The following is a 26,505-nucleotide window of genomic DNA, read 5'->3' on the forward strand; positions in this document are numbered from 1 at the left end:
ACTGGGATAGTTACTTCAGAGATGCTCAATGCTCATTTTAATGGAAGGAGACTCCGCTGTAAGGCTCAGCCTCACCCACAGCAAAGTCTCCTCCTTTCCTACTGAATGACAGACAGCCCCTCCCTCTCCCCCTCAGCATTCCCAACCCCTGTTCCTCATTGCACACACCCCTGGGTGACAGAGCCTTGCCTCTCCTCCCATCTTTCCGTGGGTGCCCTCCCTTCTCTCTGGCAGAACAGCCTCTCTGCCTGCTTCCCCCTCCCCCTGTGTCACAGGACAGCCTCTCTCCCCCTCCTGTATCACAGGACTCAGTTCAGCACACCCTTTGGCTGCTGTAAGACAGGACGTTTGTACCCGGGTCTCTACCCCATGAAGGGCTAATCGGGAAGAACTGAGAGCGGCAGAGCAAAGGCAGCCTGGGAGTCTGTAGTCGCTTTGCGCCAAACAGGCAGGCACGGATGCAGGAGCCGATGTGTGCATCCCAGAGGAGGCTGCTCATAGAGGTAAGCCCATGATTTTGCACTGACCCATTCTGAAGAGCTGTCATTGCACCCACAATCCCCTGCCAGAGGGTGAGAGATGGGTATACATGCGATAGGTAGAGGGTGCGGCTGGCGCTGATATAGCTGCAGCAGGGCTGTGGGAGAGGGACTGCATGCATGTATATGGGAAGGTGCATGTATGTGGCTATATGGACACGTACGTTAGCTGTGCAGCTGTGAGTCAGGGACATCTATGACCTTCCCCAGAGATGCTACATTGCACTGGCATCTGCTGCAGCTTCTCCATTTCCTTCAAGCCTTTATTGCCATAGTGGTGATTTGCTTTAGTGGGCACTGGGTGAAAGCTGGGCATTTATTGGCTAATAACTGGAGCAAATCATTTCCCTTCCCAGATATTGCATTGTTACAACCCGCTGCATTGGATTACACAGTGCTATCCTGAGGAATACTGAGCACAGGGGAGAGGGGGCACAGTGCTAATGATTTATGTGCCAAAGTAGCAGATCTATTTTCTTTTGGGCACCATGGCATATATAAATTGCTGTGGGAAATCTACCATTTGACACACTTGATGTGGGTACAGTATGTGTGAAGTTGGACTATGCTGGACACCTTATTGCAAGGCTATACTAGTCTGGATACTAATCTCCAGCCTGCATCCCTACAAGGAACAACTACTAGAGGGCTGCAGGCCGGACAGCCAGGTGTGGTGTGGCATGGCCTTCTCGGTAGGAGCAAATCTGTGCACAGCAAATTAAATTCCCCTTATGCTGAAGTGCCATAAATGCAACAATCAGTGCATTCATGTTTAAAAAAACAATATTAAAGCACTACTACAATGAAATTATATTCTGATTTACCCTTGCTGAAAAGATCTTGACAATAAGAAATTTTATTTTCATATAATAATGTATTTAAGTATAATGTGGATTTTTTTGTTGACTCAATAATACAATACTTTTTTTTTTAATAACCTTTTCATTATCGCACACAATTCTACCTAATGATGCTAAAATTGCCCCAGGCAATGGTGCCGTAAACATCATTAAGCCTTTCTCATTAAGAAGAGTTGTCCTTCTGGAGGCCGTCAACTAGGTTGGGATCCTCCAGGGCATTTTCATGTCCCTCAGACTGTCCAAGGGCTTTTTGAACAGGCCACCCCTAAACCCTTTGTAGATCTGATTTATGGATTGGTAGATCAGCCTTCAACTCAATTTTAAATAGGAGTGAAGTAGATACAGGGGCAATTAAACTATTCTATTTTTGAACAGCTTATGCCACAGGCAAAGGAGCTCCTTGTGAATAACCCACAGGTAAGAGATGGTCCAAGGAGTCACCAATGTCCATGTGCCATCCCTTAAATGCTAGGCGTTTAATACTCCCACCAACATGCCATTATTAACATTTATTAACTTCCTATAGTTTTCAGGCACAAATTAGACTTTATTTTAACCCTTTAAACCTGACACATAAAAATACACATGGTACAGGACTGATTAGTAATTATTTTGTAAGTCTGAACAGATACCAGTCTTGCAGCATGCATCATTTTATCGCTGTTTCAGGTTTAAAGGAATTACATGGCAACCTCAGGTGCAAATAGTTGCTTAGCGTGTAATAGTGTACTTTATTTAACAAGTACGGGGATGGGGTGGGGGGCACAGGTACTGTACACTGCCCTGAGCCTTCAACAAGAAACTGGATCTGTAAATGGTAGGCACTTTAGATGACCCCCTGACCAGGCTTGTAGATTACCTTTATTGTAGAAAGCATTTGCTTATGAGTAAATGTTAGGTAGAGAATGAAGTGCCTAAGACTGAGCAGATGTGATACTTCCTACAGATATTTTTACAAGCCTTGTCAGGGTGTCATCTTCTTGGAGTGCGTTGCACAGATTCCAGCTATGGTAAAAATCATACCCTTTTAATTATGCTTATTTGTGTTCTTTGAGCGCTGGATTCAGTGTAAATGGGCTAGCATTACTGTAGCCAAAGCCATAATGATGAATCAGTTGCAGGCGGCAGAGTGGCATGCAGTGATTTGCTTTGCACACACTTCCCTTGCATGATACAGGCTAGCAGAATACTGTGCAATATGCTGGTAGGGTGCTCGTTTTAATGGGTCTGCGGCTTCCTGGATACAGAGTAATATGTCAGTGGTTTGCTAAATACAATGTAACAGACAAGTGGACTGCTAGATACTGCAATACATTATCACAATACAGCGCTGGAGAGGTTTACTGGATAAACCAAACAACTCTTTTTTTTCAGGGCAGTGTATCTTTCACACTGTATGTGTTTCATTTTATCTTGGAAAATAAGTGGGTTTCTATTATAATGGCAGGTCTTTTTGAGAAGACATTTTTGTTTTTAATTGTACACCAAGCAGAGTTATTGGACAGACTTGGAATCAGGTTGTACGACCAAAGCTGCAGTATTCTGCAACATTGCTCCAGCTGCCTGAGTCTGATCTTTTATCTATGCAGCTGATTCCAATTCTAGGGACTGAAATCTGATAAAAATCTGTAGTGTACACAAGTTCGTTATTGTGGGGGAAGGCAACTGCTGCCCTTTTTAAGGTGTGTCTTGCCTAGTGTGTCAATGCCTATTCTAATCACTAAGCCAGTGTTGGGAGTCCATATGTACTCAGAGAAGCTCAGTAATGGGAAGATATATGTGGTGTAACTAGATGTTACAGGGCCCCATAGCAATTTCAATTTAGGGCCCCCAAAACATTAGTAAACAGTAGTAAATTGACCTGTTCTACCAAGATATATTGAAATTGCTCATTTATATAGGGCCATTCAGGGCCCCCCTGCAACCACAGGGTCTGCTTCCTCAATAGTTACGCCCCTGGCAAGAGATCAGTGACACCACACATCAATTATCAGATTGTCTGCATGGAACAGACACAACTTCATAACACAACTTGCTTTGTAATGAGTCAGAAATTTTGCATTTAAATAGAGAGGTGGAGCAATTATTAACAGACATTCACTGTATAAACTGCAAGGCTGCAAACTCTTGTTTCACTTTTATGTAATTAGACATTAATTTACTGCCTCCTAAGGGAAACAAAGACACTAGCAGATTATGTCCCAGACAGCACTTTACCAGCATACTTATGGCCTAAAGCCATACATGGACCATTCTAATCCGTTGACTTGACTGCTGAAGAGTCAGATGTGCAGCTAGTTTGTTAATGCACACACAGTAGGCCACAATGGGACAAAATACATAGTGTTGTTACTTTGGGGCAGATGGTTTCAGATGACTTCTTGAACGGGCAGGTTTGATTTTTCCATCGGATCGGGGACCGTATTGGCTTGTTGATGCAGTCCCTGAACCGATAACACCTATCCCCACCGTTTTAATTAATCCGAATTAGCCCGATGTCACCCACCCGTAGGTGGGGATCTTACTGTTTATGGCCAGCTTAACTGTTTCCCAAGTGCATTTTCTTCTCTGCTCAGATAAATCTAATACTTATTCTGCTGCAGATTCCACATTGCTCAGGGCAGCTACTTGTTCACTTGTATTTTGCTACAGCCTTCTATATCCCCAAGCAAACCTGTTTGTATGGGTGTGGACTACTGGCCAAGGACACGTGGAAATCTAAAGGTGTCTGAACATGGGAAAAAAAAAAAAAATACAAAGCTGCAGCAGGAACAGCCCCCAAAGTTTCCTGATAGCTTTTACAAAACAATACCATATCTAGTTTCTGTGTTTAAATACTCCAGTAGCAAATGAGGAAAAGAATGAATGAAGTACATAACATCAATGTAATGAAGCAGACTCAGTCAGTTAAAATGCTAGGTTGTTGCTTTTTTATAGAAATGCCATAACACATTTACAAAATCGGGCAAAGTTTAAAGTGGCAAAATACAAGCATAAAGTGTCATGTCTGTTACCTACATTGAATCTTGTTCCCTCATATTTGCAATAGTAGCTGTCAGGACCAAATTATTGTGCCCCATTCTGGAGTCATAACGACGTGCACTTGACAGTAAATGGTGGACTAACAGTGGCAACTTGCTTCTGCAGTGTAAGGGCTGTGACACATGGGGAGATTCGTCGCCACGTAACAAATCTCCCTTGTCGAGGGTGACTAATCTCCCAAAATGCCATCCCACCAGCTAGAATGTAAATCACTGGTGGGATGGCATACACGGCACCATGATTTGCCGAAGTCGCGGAAGTTTCCGCTAAAGGCAACTTCCGCAACTTCGGCAAATCATGGCGCCACATATGCCATCCCACCGGCGATTTACATTCTAGCCGGTGGGATGGCATTTCGGGAGATTAGTCGCCAGCGACAAGGGAGATTTGTTGCACGGCAACTAATATCCCTGTGTGTCACAGAGTAGGCACCTGGCCACCACCTTGCATTCAGTGTCAGAAGAGTCCTGTACTTGCCACTTTTCTGTGCAAATCACCAGGGGCGGGCCTAGCCGACCAGGCGCCCTAGGCCGAGTAATCACAAGCGGCGAGGGCAATGAAAATGGAGCGCACACACTAGGGGTAGGCAAGAGAGGCTTCTGCCTGGCGCCCCCTAGTCGTTGCGCCCTAGGCAGCTGCCTCTTCTGCCTACCCCTAGTTCCGGCCCTGCAAATCACTATAGGAATTGTGAGCTAATGGGCCCAATTTTGCACACATCGCTTTTATTTTTTAGACTTTAGAATAAAGTTGTGAGAAATCATTGTCACCCAGTGAAATACAGAAATATGTTTTCTGGGGTGACTTTTTTTTTTGCTTATTGCATCAGTCACAACAAAACAAACATCTTAATTCCTACCTTTAAACATAAGATCAGGGATCCTCAACCTTTCTTGCTTGTGAGCCACAGTCAAATGTAAAAAAAGTCTTGGGGAGCAACACAAGCTTCATAAAAGTTCATGGAGGTGCCAAATAAGGGCTAAAGCTGGCCATACACGCACCGATGATATCATATGAAACCTCGTTTCGTACGATATTCGGTGCGTGTATGGCAAGTCGGCAAGGCGCCCGATATTGCAGGAGGCTGCTGATATCGGTCGACTTGCCGATCGGGTGGGTTAAAAGATTTTGATCGAGCGCCATGAGCAAAATCTGCCTTCAGAGCTGAATTGGCAGAAGGAGGTAGAAATCCTACTGTTTCTACCTCCATATCTGCCATTTCAGCCCTGAACGTTAGTGGCTTATTGGAACAATCTTTCGTGCGACCATCGATCGAAAATCGCCACGTGTGTGGCCACCTTAAGATTGGCTATTAGGTAGCCTCTATGCACACTATCAGCTTACAGGAGGCTTTATTTGGTAGTAAATCTTGTTTTTATTCAACCAAAACTTGCCACCAAGTCAGTAATTAAAAAAAAACTACCTGGTTTGGGGGCACTGGGAACAACATCCAAGGGGTTGGGGAGCAACATGTTGCCCCCGAGCCACTGGTTCGGGATCACTGCATAAGATAAACCTCATGACATATCTTGCATAAAAGGCATTAACTTTCCCTTTTAAAGATTTCTGGTAATTCCTCACCTAGAGTATTCAGAGCAATTTTTGGCTCCAGTCCTTAAAGGAACAGTAACACCAAAAAATGAATGTGTTTTAAAGTAATTGAAATATAATGTACTGTGGCCCTGCACTGGTAAAACTGGGGTGATTGCTTCAGGAACACTACTATAGTTTATATAAATAAGCTGCTGTGTAGCCACGGGGGCAGCCATTCAAGCTGGAAAAAAGGAGAAAAGGCACAGGTTACATAGCAGATAACAGATAAGACACCATTGTATTCTACAGGGTTTATCTGTTAGCTGCTATATAACCTGTGCCTTTTCTTCTTTTGAATGGCTGCCCCCATGGCTACACACCAGGGTTTATATAAACTATAGTAGTGTTTCTGAAGCAAACACAAAACTTTTACCAGTGCAGGGCAGCAGTACATTATTGTTTAATTTCTTTAAAATATATACATTTTTTGGTGTTACTGTTCCTTTAAGAAGGATATTAATGAGCTGGAGAGAGTGCAGAAACGTGATACTAAACTGGTAAAAAAAAAAAAAAAAAGAAGGATTAAAGAACCAGAGGCCACCCCTTAATTCAAAGGTGAACAAATCCTTTAATTTTCAGTATGATGTAGAGAGTAATATTTTTAATTATTTCAATTTTATTCAGCAGCTCTCCAGTTTGGTGTTTCAGCAGCTATCTTGTTGCTAGGGTCCAAATTACCTTAGCAACCAGGGTGCAGAGGTCTGAATAAAAGACTGATATATGAATAGGAGAGGATCTTAATAGAAAAATAAGTTAAAAAAGAAACAAATACAATTGTAGCCTCACAGAGCAATAGTTTTTTGGCTACTGTGATCAGTGACCCCCATGTGAAAATTATAAAGAGTCAGAAGAGGAAGGCAAATAATTAAAAAAAAACTACTAAGAAATATTAAAGACCAACTGAAAAGTTGCAAAGAACTGGCCATTCTATAACATACTAAAACGTTAAGACTTTAAAACTTTAAGATCTTTCATTTGAAGCAGGGAAAGTGGTTCTATACTGTGAGGACAGTGAGGCTGTGGAATGCGCTATTGAGTCATGGCAGATTCTGCCATAATGCCTTAAAGAGTGGCTTAAGGTGGTCATAAATGTTAAAATCCACTCACTTGGCGAAGTCTGTCTAAAGGACTTAAATTGGAAGCTTAAATCTGCCCATGTATGGGCACCCAAAGATGACATAATCCAAGGCTATTGTGGTCTTAAGATCTACAGTTAAGTTGACCATACACAGTGTGATCCGCTGGTTTGGCGAGGTCACCAAATAATAATTTGCATTATTGTGACACTTAAAATGAACCCAACTGCAAACTGAACTAGTCATGCCAAAAGCCATGTACAGACTTTATAGGAGATGCAAGTACAAAGTTAACTACTCAGTATTCTCCTCTAATATACCAAGTTTTACAACGCCACTCCTTTAAACAGGGACACGCGAAAAATACCAGTTGAAGGCAGAGCCCTTAATTAAAATTTCTTTACGCTGCTCTGTTTGTTGGTAGATCTATTAATGTTCTAGCTTATAACACAAGAACTTCTTATATCCTTCTTTTCTCCTTCAGGTTCAGAATGTGCAGTGTGCAAACCTCAACCTCCAATGTCCCGCCTTTACCTTTTGCATCTTTATTATTATTGCTGTAGGCAGAGAAAGTTTAATAAACAGAGCACGGCTTTCATTTCTGCACCATTCTCAGTGTAAATACTGGCCAGAAAAGCTGTGCCAAAATGCATTTGGTAAAGGACAGATGGTAAAGGCAGTCTGCCCAGGGGGTTCTTATAAGATTCCAGCTTGTGCCACCCAGCACAGTCATAAGTGATAGTGACAGTGTGGTATGCAGGCTTTCTGTATATGCTTGGCATGCTAGATAAACCAAACATAATTATACCAAGCGCCAAAAACCATGGATGATGCTCATTTTCTTATTTGAAGAGTGTTGTTGACATAGTGGACTGACCTATAGAGCTTTAAGCTCTATAAACCACCCTTACCTACAGCTCTTTGGATTGGCCCACCTGGTTACCAGAAAAACCCTTGTGGGCCTAGGTGTAAATGTTCTCTCTTGCTTACTCAAACATTTATGCATATACCATATAGTCATTCCCCATTTTCTGTATGAGAACAAAGAGAAGAAAACTAAGAGGATAGATAACTGTATATGAGTGAAATAAGGTTTAAATGTACTTTGATAAGTGGGCCCATGGTCTTAGATTTTCAGGTGTACCCATGGAGCCACAGTTTGACACTGGATCAGCCAGCTAACAGAGCAGACATTGGGCCGAAAATCCAAGCTTTTGTGTTTTTCATACCAGCCTCTGCTCTATGTACCTACGCACAGGTCAACACCAGTAGGGGAAATTCTATGCTCCTGGCTAACCCCGCCTTTTCCTGCCATTTGGAGCTTTGCCATAGGTCAAGGGCAGGTCGCACTGCTACTGCAGAGAGAACAATTGTGCTCTCTGCAAAAATTGAATAATCAGAATTTTGGCTCTTAAAGTTACCAGGAGATGCTTTTTTGCCACCCTTTGATAACTTGTGGGTTACCTTGCCTCATGGCAGCGGCACCCTGGACGCCAGGCCTGTCAATGGAGCTACAGGGGTTAGCGAATGAAATCAGATCCACATTCCTGTGTCTGTGTACAAAATGCATGCAGAGAAAAAACAGACAATGCACTATGTGTGCTTTTGCCCTAATACTAAATATATGTGACATAAAGGTAAAATCACTTTCTGTAATATACAACTGAAATGAATATAGGGCAAATAAAAAATGGACACAGTGGCTCAGACATTACCTAACCACCCTTACTAATAAAAATATTTTTACCAGGAAGATATTTTAAAGACAGTGAAACCTGATGAATTGAAATACTCCAGTGATGTGTGTGGTGCTCATAATAAACTATTGCTGCATATTGACTGCTTTAGCTCTTATTTCTCTGTAAGGCGACTGATGTCACACCATGTAAGATCCAGACAGGAGGCTGAGTTATCTTCTAGAAATGCAGTGTTGTTCTTTAAATACTATGCTTGCAGTTATCTTAAGCTCTGTGGTGCCACGTGAATTCCTGGTTCAAATCAGCAACTGATTCCAGGTCATGGGTGTTTGTGATGCTGCAAGAGCAAGCTATGGTGTTTTTTCCAATTCACAGCAGCTAAAGATGTTCTTTTCACCCAAGTGAATGTATGTTCTTTCCAATCCTGCTGATTACTAGCAATAAGCACTAAGCAAGCAGTCAAGGCTCAGTAATCTTTGTGTACACTTAGAGAAGGCAAATGCTTTTTGTTTCCTGACCCATTACCTAAAGTCCGAATTTAAAATGGTAATTAGAAAAATTGCTATGACGTTTTTTTGTGGCTGTTTTGTCCAACTATATGTTGCTTTCTTCTCTGTGCATGCTGCTATACCCTTTCAGTGCCCTAGCATTGGCAAAGAACTTATGTACCATGCCTGTACTCACCTAGGCCTTTCTATTGCTTTTCATTCTCCGAACTGTGACATTTCTATATCCAATCATCAACTGAGATTTATATAATATATATAATAATATATTATAAATATAATATTAAAGAGCCTCACACAACACCTATCAGTGTAATCTGTTCCTTCAAAAAGTATAAATAAATAACATTTTTATTTGCTGAAATCCAGCTGCAAAACAGTTCTTCTCTTTCTGCGTCATTTGAAGTCCTGCAGGGGAGGAGGGACTAAAACATTGATGTTATATATTGTAATAACTTCTCCACAGCTTACAGACAGCATGCAGGAAATACATAACCCACAATGCATTGCACTTTGATGTTCTTTTCCTTACTGACATCATGTGTGCAGGGAATTGTGAGATTTGGAGGATGCAGGCTGAGAACAGGGTGCTAGGCTTAGGTAACTGTTCCAAACCATGAGACACCTGTGAGGATAAAAAAGTCCTCTATGTTTATTTTTTGTTAATTCACATGGGACCCTATAAAACATACCTGCAGTGGGCCCCAGGGATCAACACGATTATGTCTCTGACCATACATAATAGCTGTTTACAAAACTAGTCAGATCTATTAACCTGCCTCTACTCTATAATTCAACTAATCTATATCAATGCACACAAAGTGTTCTGGTTTTGTAAGGCATCACCAGGGAATTGGGGAAGCTGTGTAAACTATTCAACAGATATAAATATAGAAACTTATAAAGCAATATGCGGAGCAGATATTTTATTTACAAGTTAAAGTTTAACACAAATGTGGATTTTCCAGAGGACTTCCATTACAGAACATCATTCTGACTAAAAGTAGCCATACATTCACTAACAAAAGCTGCCGGCAGCTTATTGACCCTAGTATGGGGCCCTCCAATAGGTCTACCCAACCCAGCAAAAAACCCTCCAGATATTAATTAGGCAAGTTTGAAAATCCCCTCATAGGCCAACAATCAGATGAGCCTGATTTGGCTCTGCTCATGGGTGGCTAAATCGGGCCCAGATCACTTGTTTAGCAAATTATCCAAAAGAGCATACCTGGAAGCGTATGGCCAATCTTTATACATTGGTGCTACTTGTGGTATAGGTAACAGTTTACTATGTCTAGAATAAGTTGTAAATTGAAGATTTGAGTTACTGGGACAAAGCACTTTTTATTATTTCAGTGGCACACCTTTCATTCCTGCTATTGTTTATGAGATGTAAAATGTACTTCATTGTAAAAAAATACATTTCTACGCACATATTAAACGGTTATCTCTATTGTGAAAGCAAGGAACTTTATACTATATTTTACAAAGGTACTGTGCAAAAGAAACACTGTCAAACTATTTAGTTGATGGCTGGATAAGGAATTAGCCTCAGGGTGGATAGCAGCTTCCTAGCTTTTGGCATTTATCTGCTGATGGCACAAAAAAACACACGTGTTCATGGCACTGAGCCATTTAATAAGCCTTGTTGTCTGTTGTTCTGTGAAGTTGTTTTGTGTGCTATAGTAAACCTGCTGGATGCAAATGCAAGATACATTATGTTTACAAGTAGAGTTTATTTTCCCATATTCATTGGCAGACCAGCTGCTAGTTTGTCTCTTAACACACTTAACAGCCTACTATACTAGCCCAATTTCTTGCCCAACGGGATTACACCCCAATCGATGGCCTTATTTAAATAATAGTGAGCCAGGGTATAAAATTCTATTTGCCAAGGTCCCACTGGACCATAAATAAGGTCCACAACAGATTTCTTGTGCATGGATCAATCCCTCTTTTCCTTATGGAATTTGCCATAATGCACAATTATTTTCAAAACATTTTATTAGAGGTCCTATTCCTATTCATCTGAACTGAGGTTAAAAATAAGTTTGCTTTCAATTCTTATCCATAATGCATATACATGCAGTAAGCTTGTACATTAAAAAAACTTACTATTAAGAGGAGAATAAAAGTAACATATACTAACTTCCTATACTAACCAGAAATTACTTTTCCTGTCAGCTGGACTTTAGGATATGAATACTTATTGTAATATTTAAGAGTTAAAAAACTATATTGTCCTTTTTAAAAAATATAATACAAAAGTCAGCCACCATCGGCTTTTTCAGGGCCCTTAAGATCATAAGTCCCTAGGAAAATCATTGGAGGTTTTTCCCTGTGAGTAAATGCCTGTCAGGACATGCTGGCTGGCATTTGTACCCTTTGCGCATCAGATATCCTGCATCAATCAAAGCAAAGAATTTTCGTTAGCAGACAGTACCAAAGGGTCGAACATAGGGTGTTACAGTTACTCTTATGCATCAGCTTCCAGAAGTAAAGGGGGAGCACTACTAGTCTGTCTAATACTGTTCAGGGACAGTAGCTTTATATTTAAAGGGGCAGCAAAAAAACAGTTTTAGCCTGTTGGTTTCCATCAGAAGTTCTTGTATAATTTATAGAATGCAACTCCTATGTAGCTATGTTGGCTCTAGTAGGATTGCAAGAAAAGCTATGCAGCATGCAATGCTTTTATTCCCTAAATGCTGATAAACTGAGGTCACATGCCATTCATACCTTCTTACACACCTATAGGATGAAAGCCTATATTTCATTAAAAAAAACAGATATTTATTTGCAGCTGTGGTAGAGACAGGTATGATCTATAAATTATAGTATGTCAAGTATTTTAGTTTGTTTTTACTAGTCCTTTAAATCCATCTTCTTGTGTTAGGCAGTGACACTTTATAGGGAACATGTGGATTCCAGTTTTAAAGGGATTCTGTCATGATTTTTATGGTGTACTTTTTATTTCTACATTATACTGTTTACAAAGCAAATAATTCACTCTACCATTTAAAATTTTATTCTTGAACCAACAAATGTATTTTTTTAGTTGTAATATTGGTGTGTAGGCGCCATCTCAGTGCATTGTGCCGGAGTCTGAGCTTTCAGAAGGAGCCAGCGCTACATATTAGCACTGCTTTCAGGTAACCTATTGTTTCTCCTACTCCCATGTAACTGGAGGAGTCCCAAGCTGGACTTGGATTTCTTACCATTAAGTACTATTCTGATATCTACTGGGAGCTGCTATCTTGCTGCCTTCCAACTGTTCTGTTGATCGGCTGCTGGGGGGGGGGGGGGGGGGGGATGCTGATATTCTATATTGCAGCTCAGCAGTAAAATGTGACTGAAGTTTATCAGAGCACAGGTTATATGGCTGTGACACCCTCGGAAATGAAGAATATGGCTAGTGCCATGTAAAATTTCTAAATTAAATATTAAAAAAAATCTGTGCTTTTAAAAACTGGATTTCAATGCAGGATTCTGATGGAGAAGCTCTATTAACTGGTGTGTTTTGAAAAAACACATTTTCCCATGACACTATTCCTTTAAGAAGGGCTTTATTGTGACATAATGTAATACACTGAATATTGTTGCATATAATAACCATATTGTTCACCATTTGCACACATGGTTTGCTCAGATTTCATTTCCTGCTAAATCCAGGTAGGTCATGTATTTCTTCAGTTTATCAACTATATAAATGACATGTAAGTTCTTTCATTAGCTACGGCTTGTCACCCTGCAGACTGCAAATATGAAATACATACAACGCTTATTAAGAATAAGAAATAGACAGATATTAAATCATGTTCAACCCAACACCCAACCCAATTTCCCATTAGTTGATTCAGAGGAAAAGCAAGATTTCGCCTCTCCGGTTTGCATCAAAAGGAAAAACAATTTCTGAAGGGTATAAAATGGCATTCACACCAATCCCTGGATCAATATGGCATAAAATAACCATCCGTCTGTATATTCAGGTCAGCAAAAATAATGTTGAAGGCGCACCTGCCACCCCCGTTTTGTCTGACATCACTAGTTAAAGCGTTTTTTTTGGCCTTAAAATGCACTTCTCCAATGGCTGTAATGTAACACACAAATGAAACCTTCCTGTGTGCCATCAGCATATAAAATAAGAAGAGAAAGGATTGTAGAAAAAAATATATTCCATTTATGAGGAAGTACATTTTAATATTTCAGATGCAGATTAAACGTAGTCTCACAGGTTTAGAAATACCTTGTGTTATTCTGGTTAGGGATTTCCACACACAGCTTTTGCTATGCCCCTTTGATTGTTTAAAAATTGTCATGGCTTCTGAAAATGTATAGGCACATAGCCTTCTGGGCTGAATTCCCATTTATTCATAATCATGCTGCTGCCAGCTTTGCTTCATAGAGAGCCCAGATTCACAGCTCTGGGGGAAGATTCCCATGTGGGTAGATGGAATCTAATATGCCAGCAGTAAAAGAGCAGATGAGAATTGCTTTTGCATTTCTGTATTCTTTTTCTTGTTTACTTGTGAGATTTGGTTCATCCTGGAACTGAAATTGTACCTTTTAACCTTCTTCCAACAAGAGCCATGAAAAGTAGCACTGAACTTCCTCCTTGTCTCTGTGTATACTTTCTTCTAAAAGATGTCTGTCAACATGATTGGTTTGTGTGTTTGACTGTACGCATGTTGGTGTGGAAAGGGTTGGGCAGGGACCAAGACAGCAAGAGAGAAAGAACCATGGATATTTGCTTTTACATAGTTGCACAGTATTAGATAAAGCAAATCTGATGCATAATGAATTTAATGTTCAAATTAAATTACACACAGAAATTACTTCAGCCCCAGAGGAGCTTACAATCTAAGGTCCCTATCTCATTCACACATGCTATAGTCAATATAATCAAGAGCCAATGCAGACACAGGCAGGACAAACAAACTCCTAGGGGCTGATTTACTAAGACACGAATTTGAATCCGAATTGGAAAAATTCTGATTGGAAAACGAACATTTTGTGACTTTTTCGTATTTTTTGCGATTTTTTCAGCGCCTTTACGACTTTTCGGAAATTGTCGCGACTTTTTCGTTACCAATACGATTTTCGCGAAAAAACGCGAGTTTTTCGTAGCCATTACAATTCGCTCGTATCTTGTCGCGACTTTTTCGTATTGAGCGCTCGTAAGTGGCGGGCAAAACTTTCAGACTTAGCATGATTTTGGAAGCCTCCCATAGGACTCAATGGCACCCTGCAGCTCCAACCTGGCCCAAGGAAAGTCTCCCATAGGGCTCAATGGCACTCTGCAGCTCCAACCTGGCCCAGGGAAAGTCTCCCATAGGGCTCAATGGCACCCTGCAGCTCCAACCTGGCCCAAGAAAAGTCACCATACTGAAGCTTGAATGAATCCGAACGCTATGAAAAAATCGCCAGATTTTGCGCAACTTTCGGAATGGCTACGAAAAAGGCGCGACTTTTCGCGCAAGTTTTAACGCTACGAAAAAATCACCAGATTTTGCGCAACATTCGGAATGGCAACAAAAAAGTCGCGATAATTTTCCGAAAAAATCGCCAAATACCAATCATTACGAAAAAAACACAATCGGACGCATTTGGCCGGTTCGTGAGTAAGTAAATGGGCCCCTTAGTGTCCAGGCCAGGATTGAACTCAGAACCCCAGTGCTGCGAAGCAGAAGTGCTACTCACTGACCCACCATGCTGCCCATTAATTGTTTTGTTGCCCCATAGCTTACAAAGGCATAGAGACAACCAGGTTTACTTGTAAACTGGCAAACCTGTTTATCTACCTATCTTTGGCATATGCCTTGTTTTACACTTTTTTTTAAGAAAACCCATCACTGCCATACTAAGTGCAGACCAATTTATTCATAGTGGTGGAACAATAACAGCAGATCCAACAGCTGCTTGGACCCCAGGATTGAACAGGGCCCAAAGTGGTTTTGACTGAATTTGGCTGAAACCAGCCATCTTTTGCAGTGTTTAGGTGGCTGTAAAACAATTCAGATAAGAGTCCCAGTTGCTTCTAATTATGCCACAATTTACTTTTTTTACCTGAAGGTATTACCAATAGCATGTTTACTAATGACACTTCTGAGTCAATCTACTAGCACGAAATCATTTGAAAGATAACCAGCAATATGCTATCCAGCTGCAATGAGTGACCTGTCTTTTGGCCCAGCAGTTCCTTCTTTCTCAAAATGAGTTTCCCATTGTGATAAACATTTCTGTCCAATAATTATACTTAGCATATCTGGCATGATTGTTCTTGCAGGATATCAAATGAATTGATCTTCTTTATAAAGACAAATAATATCCAGAATGTCGTGGAAACTCCCATGATAGGCCAAGGTGGGGCTTATGTTAATTCTTGTTAGAATTAACTTGATACCAGATCTCAAAACCTAAAATACCAGTCAATAAAAATAATGCTGCTCTTAATATAACAGCGCAGCATTAATAATGCGAGAAATATTTTCCTGACTGACATATAACCAGTACAGTATGACATGGCATAGTCCAGATGCCCTGTCAATGAACTGTTGTTACACTAAAATAAAAGTAAGGGGGCATATTTATTATAGTGTGTAAGCCAACATCACAGGTTATGTTGCCCATAGCAACCAATCAGATATTTTGTTTTCTAACTGGTGACTGTTTAATTCTAATTGCTGACTGGTTGCTATGGGCAACATCACAGATGATTACACAATATATTAAATATGCCCCCTCGATGTATTAAATGAATATCCCTATAGGTGTATGGTTTGTGTCCTGTACTGGCATACTGGGCCATCATCAGTAATTATGGGGCTATATACTACTAAATTAACAAGGATCTTCAGTAATTAGCCCTCAGGTCACCTGGGCCCCCTGAGTGGAGGGCCCTGCCACCAATTAGAATGGGGTCTCTGCACAAATACTTACAATCGTAATTTACCAATGATCTGCCAAACCCCCCACAAGTCTTGGTCCTTTCTGACCTACAAATTACACTTTTGTGTCTCTTGGGGCCACAGGACCCCTGAGTAGAGTAGCCCCTACCCTCCCTGATGTCAGCCCTGCTCCCATGACCCTGGTGTAATAACTGTACCAGTTTTTAAGGAATAGCGCATTAATGCTGAATCTCTTTGATTTTTATTTTTTGTGTGCATGAATGCATGAAGTCTCAGTTCAGTTTCTTAAAACTTGAAAAAAACACAGCAGTTCTTTAAGCACTGTACAGATTTCTTTATATGGGAAGGGGGCCAATGACTGCTTTGAATTCCTTTTGAATGAAGGAAAGGGTAGTAGTGCGTTACTGCTGACCACCGGGAATCTTTCTAAAGATTTTTTTTTTTCTAAATGTCATAATAGAATTTATGATATTGCACAATATTTTGTAAAAACTGTTGAGATTAGAGTTAGAAGACATGTTGTAATCTGAGTTATAGGGCAAGATAACACAGATTGCAAGATACAGGGTAAGATATAAGCCTTTCTTAACCCTTTCTCTACCACTAGCAAGGGTCCACAGTGGACCATTTGTTGCTATGTAAATACACTGCTCAAAAAAATATAGGTAACCCAAAAATAAGACAACACGATTTGTTCCTAACACCGGTCCTTATTCTTTTTTCTTTTCTTACGGTGCTCCAATGTTAAGGGGTGTTCCAGTCCTTCCTCTGGAACGTAGGCAGTAACTCTGCCCTGAGCACGATCGGCCACTTTTTGACTACTACTATTAACTGCACTAGCCCCAAAATCAGCGAGTTGTAGTTGAGCTACTGTATACTTCGGATCACTGCCTCAAAGTGTGTCTATTTTGTTGTCTCATTGTTACCTAAACCTTTATGTTTGCGCACTCTCCCCTTGTCTTTGTGTGTGTGTTTATTTTACTTTATTACGTTTTTACCTCAAGTTGTGTTGTAATGTTTACAGTGATGTTTTTTTCACTTTATGACGTCACTATTTCCCGCCATATTGCGTTTATAAGGTGCACCTTCACATTTGTTTCTTGTCTTTGAGAAAGGCTGCAGTGGCAGCCGAAACGTTAGATACAACCCTGTAAGTAAAATAAAACTTTGATCTTCTTAAGTCCTGTGAGTGCGGTACCTTTCATTTTTGTATACATTACTGCTATTTTTGGTCTGCACCCAGGCAATGTTGTTTGCTTTTTCGTGAGTGCCTGTTGCAGCATTGAAGATATATATATATATATATATATATATATATATATATATCTGTATTTTAAAGTATAATGGTTTTGTTTGCTTTCCTCAGGGCTCTTCTCCCCACTTACAGCTAAATATTGGTGCCCATATGCAGACTGCGTCAGTTTATTGGCCTGTGGGGCACACTGATGGGCCTGTGTGAATGATATCCGGGGCAAAAATTGGATTCAGTTTTCCGAAGTTGTGTAAAGTTGCCGGCAGGAGGAAACTTTGTGCAATTTTGGAATACCGAAGCGATGCAATTGGCTTTCCAGTGTCAGACTGGCCTGGCCTACGACCGCAGAAGAACTGAGGCGCATAAAATCACATCTCATAGTGCTCATTCACACTGGACTTGTCCCAGGGGAGTAAGGTGCAGAGTGCTGGTGGGACAGCCATGTTCTTACCAGAGGGCTCCTTTATGGCCTGTGCCTTCCTGGTGTATCATACAGGCTCACAAGTTATGGAGTAATGTACTTAAAGGGGTAAGGTACAAAAAAAGGAGTAATCACACAAAATTTAAAATCTAACCATTTTAGCAGCCTATTTTCAAAATGCCAAAAGTCACACCCCTCCCTCCCATGTGCACCGCCTGTGCTGTGAGATCACTGTGTATCAAAAATGATAATATATGATAAATTCACAGCAGAGGACACAGTTATCAATTCTGTGGAGAAACATTCAGCTACATCTAGAACAGTGGATTCCAGTTGGCCAGGAAAAGCAATTACATTAGCATATAATGTAAAATATGAAATAAAGGCAGTAAAATATGAAATTTTTTTAAAAAAGGGGCATAACAAAGCCAAATATGGGTTAATAATATTAATATATAGTATAATAATCACTGTTTGCTGAAATGCAGAGCATTGTAAAGCCTTGTTTGTCTTTGAAGCTGAAAATTTATTTGTCATACACTTTCTGGAAAAATAATTTTGCTTACAAAAAAAAAATGTGAGTGGGAAGGGTGTTAGAATGATTTCATATGAGACCCAGCACGTGCATGTGTACATCTGTGTGACTTTAAGAACATGCAGAAGTCCGGTATGCTCTATTTCTCCCAGATCACAGCACCTTTATTGATCTCCTTGGCCACAAGGCATGTTATAATATGACCCTTGGGAACAGCTGCCAGGGATTCTATTGTCTCTTAGCAAAATCAATATCTCTTCCTTCTTACGTAATGTTCTTCCGATGATCAATATTCACTGCAAAAATAAAATATCTGTTGTTCTGGTGGAATGGATATAATGTTACGGTTATGTAACATTAATAATTAACATAATAAGGTTAATGTTACCATACACACCCAGCAAACAGAGCAATATGGTTGCACAGAGGGGGCTCTACAGTAGATCTGGACTGGGTAGGACAACATAATAGTGTTGTGTGGCTAATAGAAAGAGTGGCAAGTGAAATGCATTTTGTGACCTTTCTGCGAATGAGTGGAAACTGTGCAAACTGAAAAACATATTATATGCTGCTGGTTATAACAAGCTGATTGATAACAAGAACATTGTATTGACACGTGGTTCTTGTTTTTTCCCACAGGTGCAGATCAGATTTGGATATTAGTCATTGCCGGGAAAAATCTAAAAGAATTGAAACTACATATATATATATATATAAAAACTGAACAGAGCGGCTAGATAACCATTTTTCTCTACCTAAGACCTGGGTATCCAGTCTGGATCACCATGGCAACCAAAAAATACAATTAAAAAGGCAAGTGAGGCAGAAGCAGATGAGTAGGTTGCTCCTTACCTCTCTGGACAGGAAGAATTGAAATAATTATGCAGAGAATACTCGCTAGCTCTGTGATGGATAAGGTCACACACTGGAGAATGGAAAAGTCCCATCATTAAAAAAAAAAAAAAAAAAAAGAGAAAAAAGAGGAATGTGCCTGTGCTACCTCCATGAAACCGGAGTGCCATGACATATACTGAGAAGACAATCTCCTTGCAGCTACATTTCTCCATTTCTTCACACCCCTGATGGGAACGCCATATTCGGACTTTCCTTGTGGCCCATCACATATTGGATGTTATCATTTTTTCGAAACACAAGGGTAATAAAAAGTGTCTCTCTCACTCTCTTTCTTTCTCAGAAAGTGACAGGTAAAGGGAAGTAACACAAAGGGGGAGAAAGTGTATATTTGTTCCTCTATAGCAAAAGCCTGCTATACCATGGGATGTCGTCAAAGTGCAGAGGAGAAAGAGGCAGCCCGGCGCTCGCGCAGGATTGACCGCCACCTGCGGTCTGAAAGCCAGCGCCAACGACGGGAGATTAAACTTCTTCTTCTGGGCACCAGCAATTCAGGCAAAAGTACAATTGTGAAGCAAATGAAAATCATTCACAGTGGGGGGTTTAACTTGGAGGCCTGCAAGGAGTACAAGCCTCTTATCATTTACAATGCCATTGACTCACTCACTCGTATCATCAGGGCCCTTGCTACACTGAAGATTGAGTTTCATAACCCTGACAGAGCTTATGATGCAGTGCAACTCTTTGCATTGACTGGCCCAGCAGAGAGCAAGGGAGAGATCACATCCGAACTCCTAGGTGTGATGAAGCGGCTGTGGGCTGATCCTGGAGTGCAGGAGTGCTTCTCTCGATCCAATGAATATCACCTGGAGGACAATGCTGCCTACTACCTCAATGACCTGGAAAGAATAGCGGCCATTGAGTACATCCCTACAGTGGAGGATATTCTACGTTCTCGTGACATGACCACTGGTATTGTAGAGAACAAGTTCACATTCAAAGAGCTCACGTTCAAGATGGTGGATGTTGGTGGCCAACGATCTGAGCGCAAGAAATGGATCCACTGCTTTGAAGGTGTCACAGCGATAATATTCTGTGTGGAACTTAGCGGATACGACTTGAAACTGTATGAGGACAACCAAACAGTGAGTATGGGCAGAGAGTCTGTCAAAAGGGTTATATGGATATATGCTTTATTGGGGAGAGTAAGAATCTCAATTTTCTTTGCTTGTGACCAGCTTGTTATTCGGTTTTAAGACAATTTTTGGATTTGGGCCAAATACAAAATGTTCCATAAAAGATTTTGCAAATAGTGAGAAACTAAAACCTAATTTTCTTAAAATGAATGAAAAGTGTAAAACGTACAGTGCATTATTTCCTGCACTCTTGCTTCTGACTCCTGAAACAAACTTGCAAGGTATGAAATATGTTGATTAAGTTGATTAAAAGACCTGCAAGAGACCTGATTTCTGTTACATTGTTTTAAAGTGCATAAAATAAAGCTGGCCATACACACGCTGATATAACGTAAGATTGTTTTTTTACAGTTTTTTAACATAGCTCTGTTATTTATTCATGATTTGAAACATGTCGAATTTTAACAAAGCTTTGTTGAATAAAATAGTACTGTGCTGCACCTCTGCTTTTAGTTTCTCATGTTACAGTTCAACTTAAAGGAGAAGGAAAGGTAAAAACTAAGTAAGCTTTATCAGAAAGGTCTATGCAAATACAGCCATAAGCACTCACAGAAACGCTGCACTGAGCCCTCTGTCAAAAGAAACAGAATTTCTTGTCTTTTTTTCTTGCAGTGCCAGAGTCTGCACAGCTCTTTCCTGCTCCCCCCCTTCCTTTAAGAATGCTAAGAACTCCCTCCCCCCCTTAGGAATGTGTGAACTGAGCCATTCAGCATGAAGCTTCCTCATAGTCTTAAAAAACTGGGCAAGTACAGGGTGAAGGAGCGTGGCATTATGGGAGTTTTCTTTACAGAGCTCAGTGTTTTTTTTCCTATGAGGCTTCTGATCATCTGAACAGGAGAAATATGGGGAGACTTAAGGGCACTATTAAGAAGGTATGCCTACAGCTTGAGATTAACTCTTTATTAGCCTTTCCTTCGCCTTTAAAGGGCATGTTCACCTTCAGACAAATTTCTGAACCAGTGCATTAAAGGAACAGTAACAGCAAAATATAAAAGTGTATCAAAGTAATTCAAATATAATGTGTATATATATTATATATATATATATATATATATATATATACACACACACACACACATTATGTATATACATGATATATATATATGTATAATGTTGCCCTGCACTGGTACAACTGGTGTGTTTGCTTTAGAAAGACTGCTATAGTTTATATAAACAAAGCTGATATGTAGCCATTGGGTTGCCATTCAAATTGAAATAGGGCTAAATGGCAAATGTTACATAGCAGATAACAGATAAGTGCTGTAAAACACCACTGTTTTCTACAGAGTTTATCGGTCATCTGCTATGTAACCTTTGCCAGTCCTGAAGTTTCTCTGATTCCCCCTGAGCTGGGGGTCACTGGCTTGTGACAGCGGACCCTGCCCACAGGATAACGAGGAAGAAGGTTCAGCTATACAGCTCTACAGTGCATGCCCCTATAGAAAGGGTGCTTCTGCAGGTATCCTTCCAATACTGTTGAATTGCATATCATTAATCCAATTCGCTGTATCGTGCCAGACAATTCTATCAGACATGTATATTATGTAAGCTCTTTTGGGCAGGGCCCTCCTCACCTCTTGTATCGGTTATTGATTGCTTTATATGTTTCTCTGTATGTCCAATGTATAAAACCCACTTATTGTACAGCGCTGCGGAATATGTTGGCACTTTATAAATAAATGTTAATAATAATAAGGAATGAAAGGACATTTTTTTCGTGACTGGCAAAGAACAGCTGCAGTGGTAGATATCTTGAAACCTCTTAACTTTTAAATTTGGACATTTGTCCAAAGCTGAATATTCCCTTTAAAAAAAACAAAAACACATGAAATAAATGTCTAGACCTTTGGGTAAAATTTCAGATCTCAGTTAGGGTCCAATATTTTTAATTCTCCCATGGATACAGTATTATTACAAACTTGTGAAAATGTTTTGTAGATGGAAAAACTTTATTACTTATAAGGCAATGAATAGGTTGGTAGACATTTAATCCATCTGGTGCCTATTATGTGCAAGCAAAATTATTTTTCTAATTAGCTTATTGAGCAGACTTAGCCATTGTAGCTGTTAAAGTCATTTAGTCATATTAAACTGGCTAAGCAAACATAATATTTGCCAGTTTATGGAAAAATTGTGTATAGTCTTTTTGATGAGGAAAACAAAGTTACTTCCATTTCTGGGCTATATTTCCCTAGGCAACTAGAGGACCCTATTAAAATGGGTATACATACAAAAATATATTTAGACAGTAGTGCTGGGCCAGGCATGCACATTGACTGTGGGAGGAAAGGTAAGTGACATGCAGGTGGTGGGGGGACAGGGACCCAGACTAGGGGTAGGTGACAGTAAAGGTGTTGTTTAATCCATAATGTAACTTCACAGAAATCTGCCTATTAATCTTAGTAAATATATCCTGCAAACTTCACCTGCTCATAGATGTCACCTCTCCTCTGCTCTTTTATATCTGCTACAAAAAAAAAAACAGAATTGATCCTACTTTGAGCCACGATTAAGCTAGCAAATGCGTTAATATAAAGTCATTAGAGAGCAACAGTGTGCAGCAGCATGTTAGTGTGTCAAAGGCTTGGATTATTCTGCTTCAGCAGAATGTCAGCAAATCAATGACCTCTGTGAAGGTCTGTACCAAGGACAGAACCCTGGGGCAGAAAGTAAATGTTACTACTGACGCAGCCTCTGTGTCTGTTCTTTGTTGCTTGTTAAAGCATTTGCTGATACATGCAGAATCTTACTATTGCACCTACACCAATTTACAATATATTAACAAATGTCCCTTTTTAATATTAATGCGTGGAAAGAGATCAGTTAATACAGTCCTATGAATAAATAGAATTATCTATACCAGAAATTCTGTCTCTACAATTTTTGCTACACTTGGTAGTGGCAGCTTCACATATACAGCTGCTTTCTAACAAATACAGTCACAGGGGCGTAACTATAGAGGAAGCAGTCTAAATGTCTTTGCAGTTTAATTTAGGTCAGTCTGAATCTGGCTTTGTACAAGACATTATCTATACACAGGAAAATGGAATGCGGCTGCAGTAATCACAGTGTACCTTTGAGTTTTACCTTTCTGTGCCTATTGACAGTAGATGCACAGCAAACATAACATGAGAGGCAGTTACTGACATAAAACAGGCAGCCTGACAAACAATTTACAGCATTTACTTAACCATTTGAGTGACAGCTAAACTAACTAAACACAGGGGTTCTGCATGTTACTATAAGCTCTTGAGTGCTGTGAGGTTATTGTTATAACAATAAGATTGTAACATATGATTTTTAGCACCAACCCAAAATATTTCGTATTAAGGCCTATGGGGCATTCACAATAAGTTTTAGGCCATTATACATGCTGTGTTATGCCACTGCTACAGAGCTTTCAACTTCAGGAGACGATCTCCCAGGCGATTGTTGTGCAGGATTCTGCTGATATTGTGTGGGTGTGTGTAATGTGACATCATTGTGCTTGCATGTAATGATGTCATGTAATGATTTGGGAGAAAAGCTATTGGGACAAAACTATTCTGCTCAACTTGCCCATGATGTGCCAACATTTAAGCAAATTAGCATATGTTTTTGTTAATCACAAGCAAGTAGCAGCACTTGGTGCAAGTCAGAGTGGCTATTGATGCACATTGTGTCAATGTGTCTGCACAAAATTCATCAGGCTAAAGGGGCCAGGGTCGGACTGGGGGGTGCAGGGCCCATCAGGGCTTCTGCGCCAGCGGCCCCGCACCCCCCTGGATGCCCTGGCCCCCACTGCGCCTCAGGGGAGGGACAACCTCAGCCAGGAAAGCACTGTCGGGGGACAAGTCTGGCACCCCAGCAGCCCAGTCCGACCCTGAAAGGAATGCATGTAAGTGTAGGGATTCCTTCTGAATGCACGCTCAATTTTTTATCCATTTTAGCACCTGCACCCATAGATGAACCTTTATGTGTGCAAAGGTTGACTGTGGAGTGTGTCTAAAGCAGGGGTCTCAAACTCGCGGCCCGCGGGCCATTTGCGGCCCTCGGTATAATATTTTGTGGCCCGCACCAACGCTGAATGAATGGATCGCGATTTTTATTGCGATTCAAGGGATAATGCAAGGCACGGCGGGCGGGAGCTGCTGATTGCGGAAATGACGTTATGCCATCATTATGGGAAGACGTAAGGAGCTAATTGTGCACACAGAACGTCTTCCCATAATAACTGTTATGATGGCATAGTGCTGGGCGGTATACCGGTAAAAAACGATCACTGGTTTTTTTTTTGAAACCGATATGAATTTTCTACATACCCCCATACCGGTGTGCTGAATACTTCCGGGTGCGCACGTGACGTCAGCGCGCACGTGACGTCAGCGCGCACACTCTACAAAAGCGCCATCGCTAGGACGCATTCAGAGTCGGATACCAATGTGAGCTGTCGGGGGGTGCCTGGCCAGTAATTATATTTTATGTGAAGGGGATGGGGTTGTGTTTGGGGGGGGTGGGGTGGGGGGTTATATTTATGTGAAGGGGATGGGGGGGTGTTTGGGGTGGGGGTGGGTGGGTTATACTTATGTGAAGGGGATGGGGTTGTGTTTGGGGGGGTGGGATGGGGTGGAGTGGGGGGTTATATTTATGTGAAGGGGATGGGGGGGTGTTTGGGGTGGGGTGGGGGGGGTGTGTGGATGGGGGGGTGTTTGGGGTGGGGGGGGTGCGTGCGGATGGGGGGGTGTTTGGGGTGGGGGGGGTGCGTGCGGATGGGGGGGTGGGGGGGGTGCGTGCGGATGGGGGGGTGCGTGCGGATGGGGGGGTGGGTGGGCTGCGTGCGGATGGGGGGGTGTTTGGGGTGGCGGGGGGGGTGCGGGTGGCGGGTGTTTGGGGTGGTCACCTAATCATGCATGGGGAAAAAAAATACCGTCAAATACCGTGATACCGATATAATTTTGAAAAATACCGTGATATAAATTTTTGGTCATACCGCCCAGCACTATGATGGCATAACGTCATTTCCGCAATCAGCAGCTCCCGACATTTTTTTGTGAAATCCCTTATGCGGCCCAGCCTCATCCTGACTTTGCCTCCTGCGGCCCCCAGGTAAATTGAGTTTGAGCCCCCTGGTCTAAAGGAGACCTAAAGCTCAATACCAGCCTAAAGTGACCACAGCCCTGTAGCAGGGAAGATGGGTCAATGAAGATGCCCCAGTAGTTCCCCATTGTCTTTTCTGCTGAGTTACTGCACGTGCAGTATGTGTCAGTCACCTGAGCTACTCGAAATATACATTGAATATATTGAATTCAAAAATTCACCATTGAAAACTAATTACATATTATCATTACATGACAGCACCTGCATTTGGCGCTTACATACGCCTCTGTCAGTACGGGCACATTAAAAAGAATGAATTGCATTTTTTCCTGTGCTTCCATACGGTGGAGCGCAGATGTTTTCCACCCTAAGGAAAATGTAGGGCGAAATGCCCATGTGAGATGGCCCTTACCCTAATTATACAACTATTACTTTGACCCTCTCAGATTTTTCCAATTATTAGTTGTCAGAGCAGCCTTAGCAGCAGCTTGGATGCTAATTTACTATAATTTTTACTTCATACCGTGCCTGAAGTAGGGACCTAAGCTTTTAATTGTAATTTTTAATTGTAATTGCACTGGTACAGGCTAACCATTATGTTTATAAATAAGCCATACCGGTTTTTTTTTTTTTTTTTGAAGAATGCAATAACTTGCCTGTTATGCAAGGTTCTATTTGCAATTAGTTGTGTTCATATTGTATACATAGCCTGTTTACTTTTAAATCCAAAGTGCATAACCATATGAATTTCATCACTGACCCTTTTCTGCAATTTAACCTTCCCCACTCTTTCTCTACAGAGATGACAAGTCCTGGATGGATTTAGAAGTTCAGCAATTGGATTTTACTGCACAAAGCAAACATATGCAGCAGATAATATAGCTGTAAGAATATTGAGGGGTCTTTTTAACAGGAAATCAATGGCTGTTATATAAAAAAGATGCACAGAGTACGCTGA

At 41.0% G+C, this 26,505-nt stretch overlaps 2 protein-coding genes across 2 annotated transcripts in view; one reads left to right on the forward strand and one right to left on the reverse strand.

The window, feature by feature from the left end:
* rsph14 (radial spoke head 14 homolog (Chlamydomonas)) overlaps positions 1–26,505 on the reverse strand; it is a 102,197-nt gene that overhangs the window by 15,299 nt on the left and 60,393 nt on the right. The window lies entirely within an intron of this gene.
* The window catches only part of gnaz (guanine nucleotide binding protein (G protein), alpha z polypeptide), a 46,640-nt gene continuing 39,236 nt past the window's right edge, over positions 19,102–26,505 (forward strand). The window contains 1 exon segment of the mRNA NM_001079121.1: positions 19,102–20,420. Coding sequence (NP_001072589.1) covers positions 19,698–20,420 — 723 coding nt within the window. The 5' untranslated portion in view covers positions 19,102–19,697.

Source organism: Xenopus tropicalis, chromosome 1 (assembly GCF_000004195.4).
Source record: "Xenopus tropicalis strain Nigerian chromosome 1, UCB_Xtro_10.0, whole genome shotgun sequence".
In the NCBI taxonomy this organism is placed as follows: Eukaryota; Metazoa; Chordata; class Amphibia; order Anura; family Pipidae; genus Xenopus; species Xenopus tropicalis.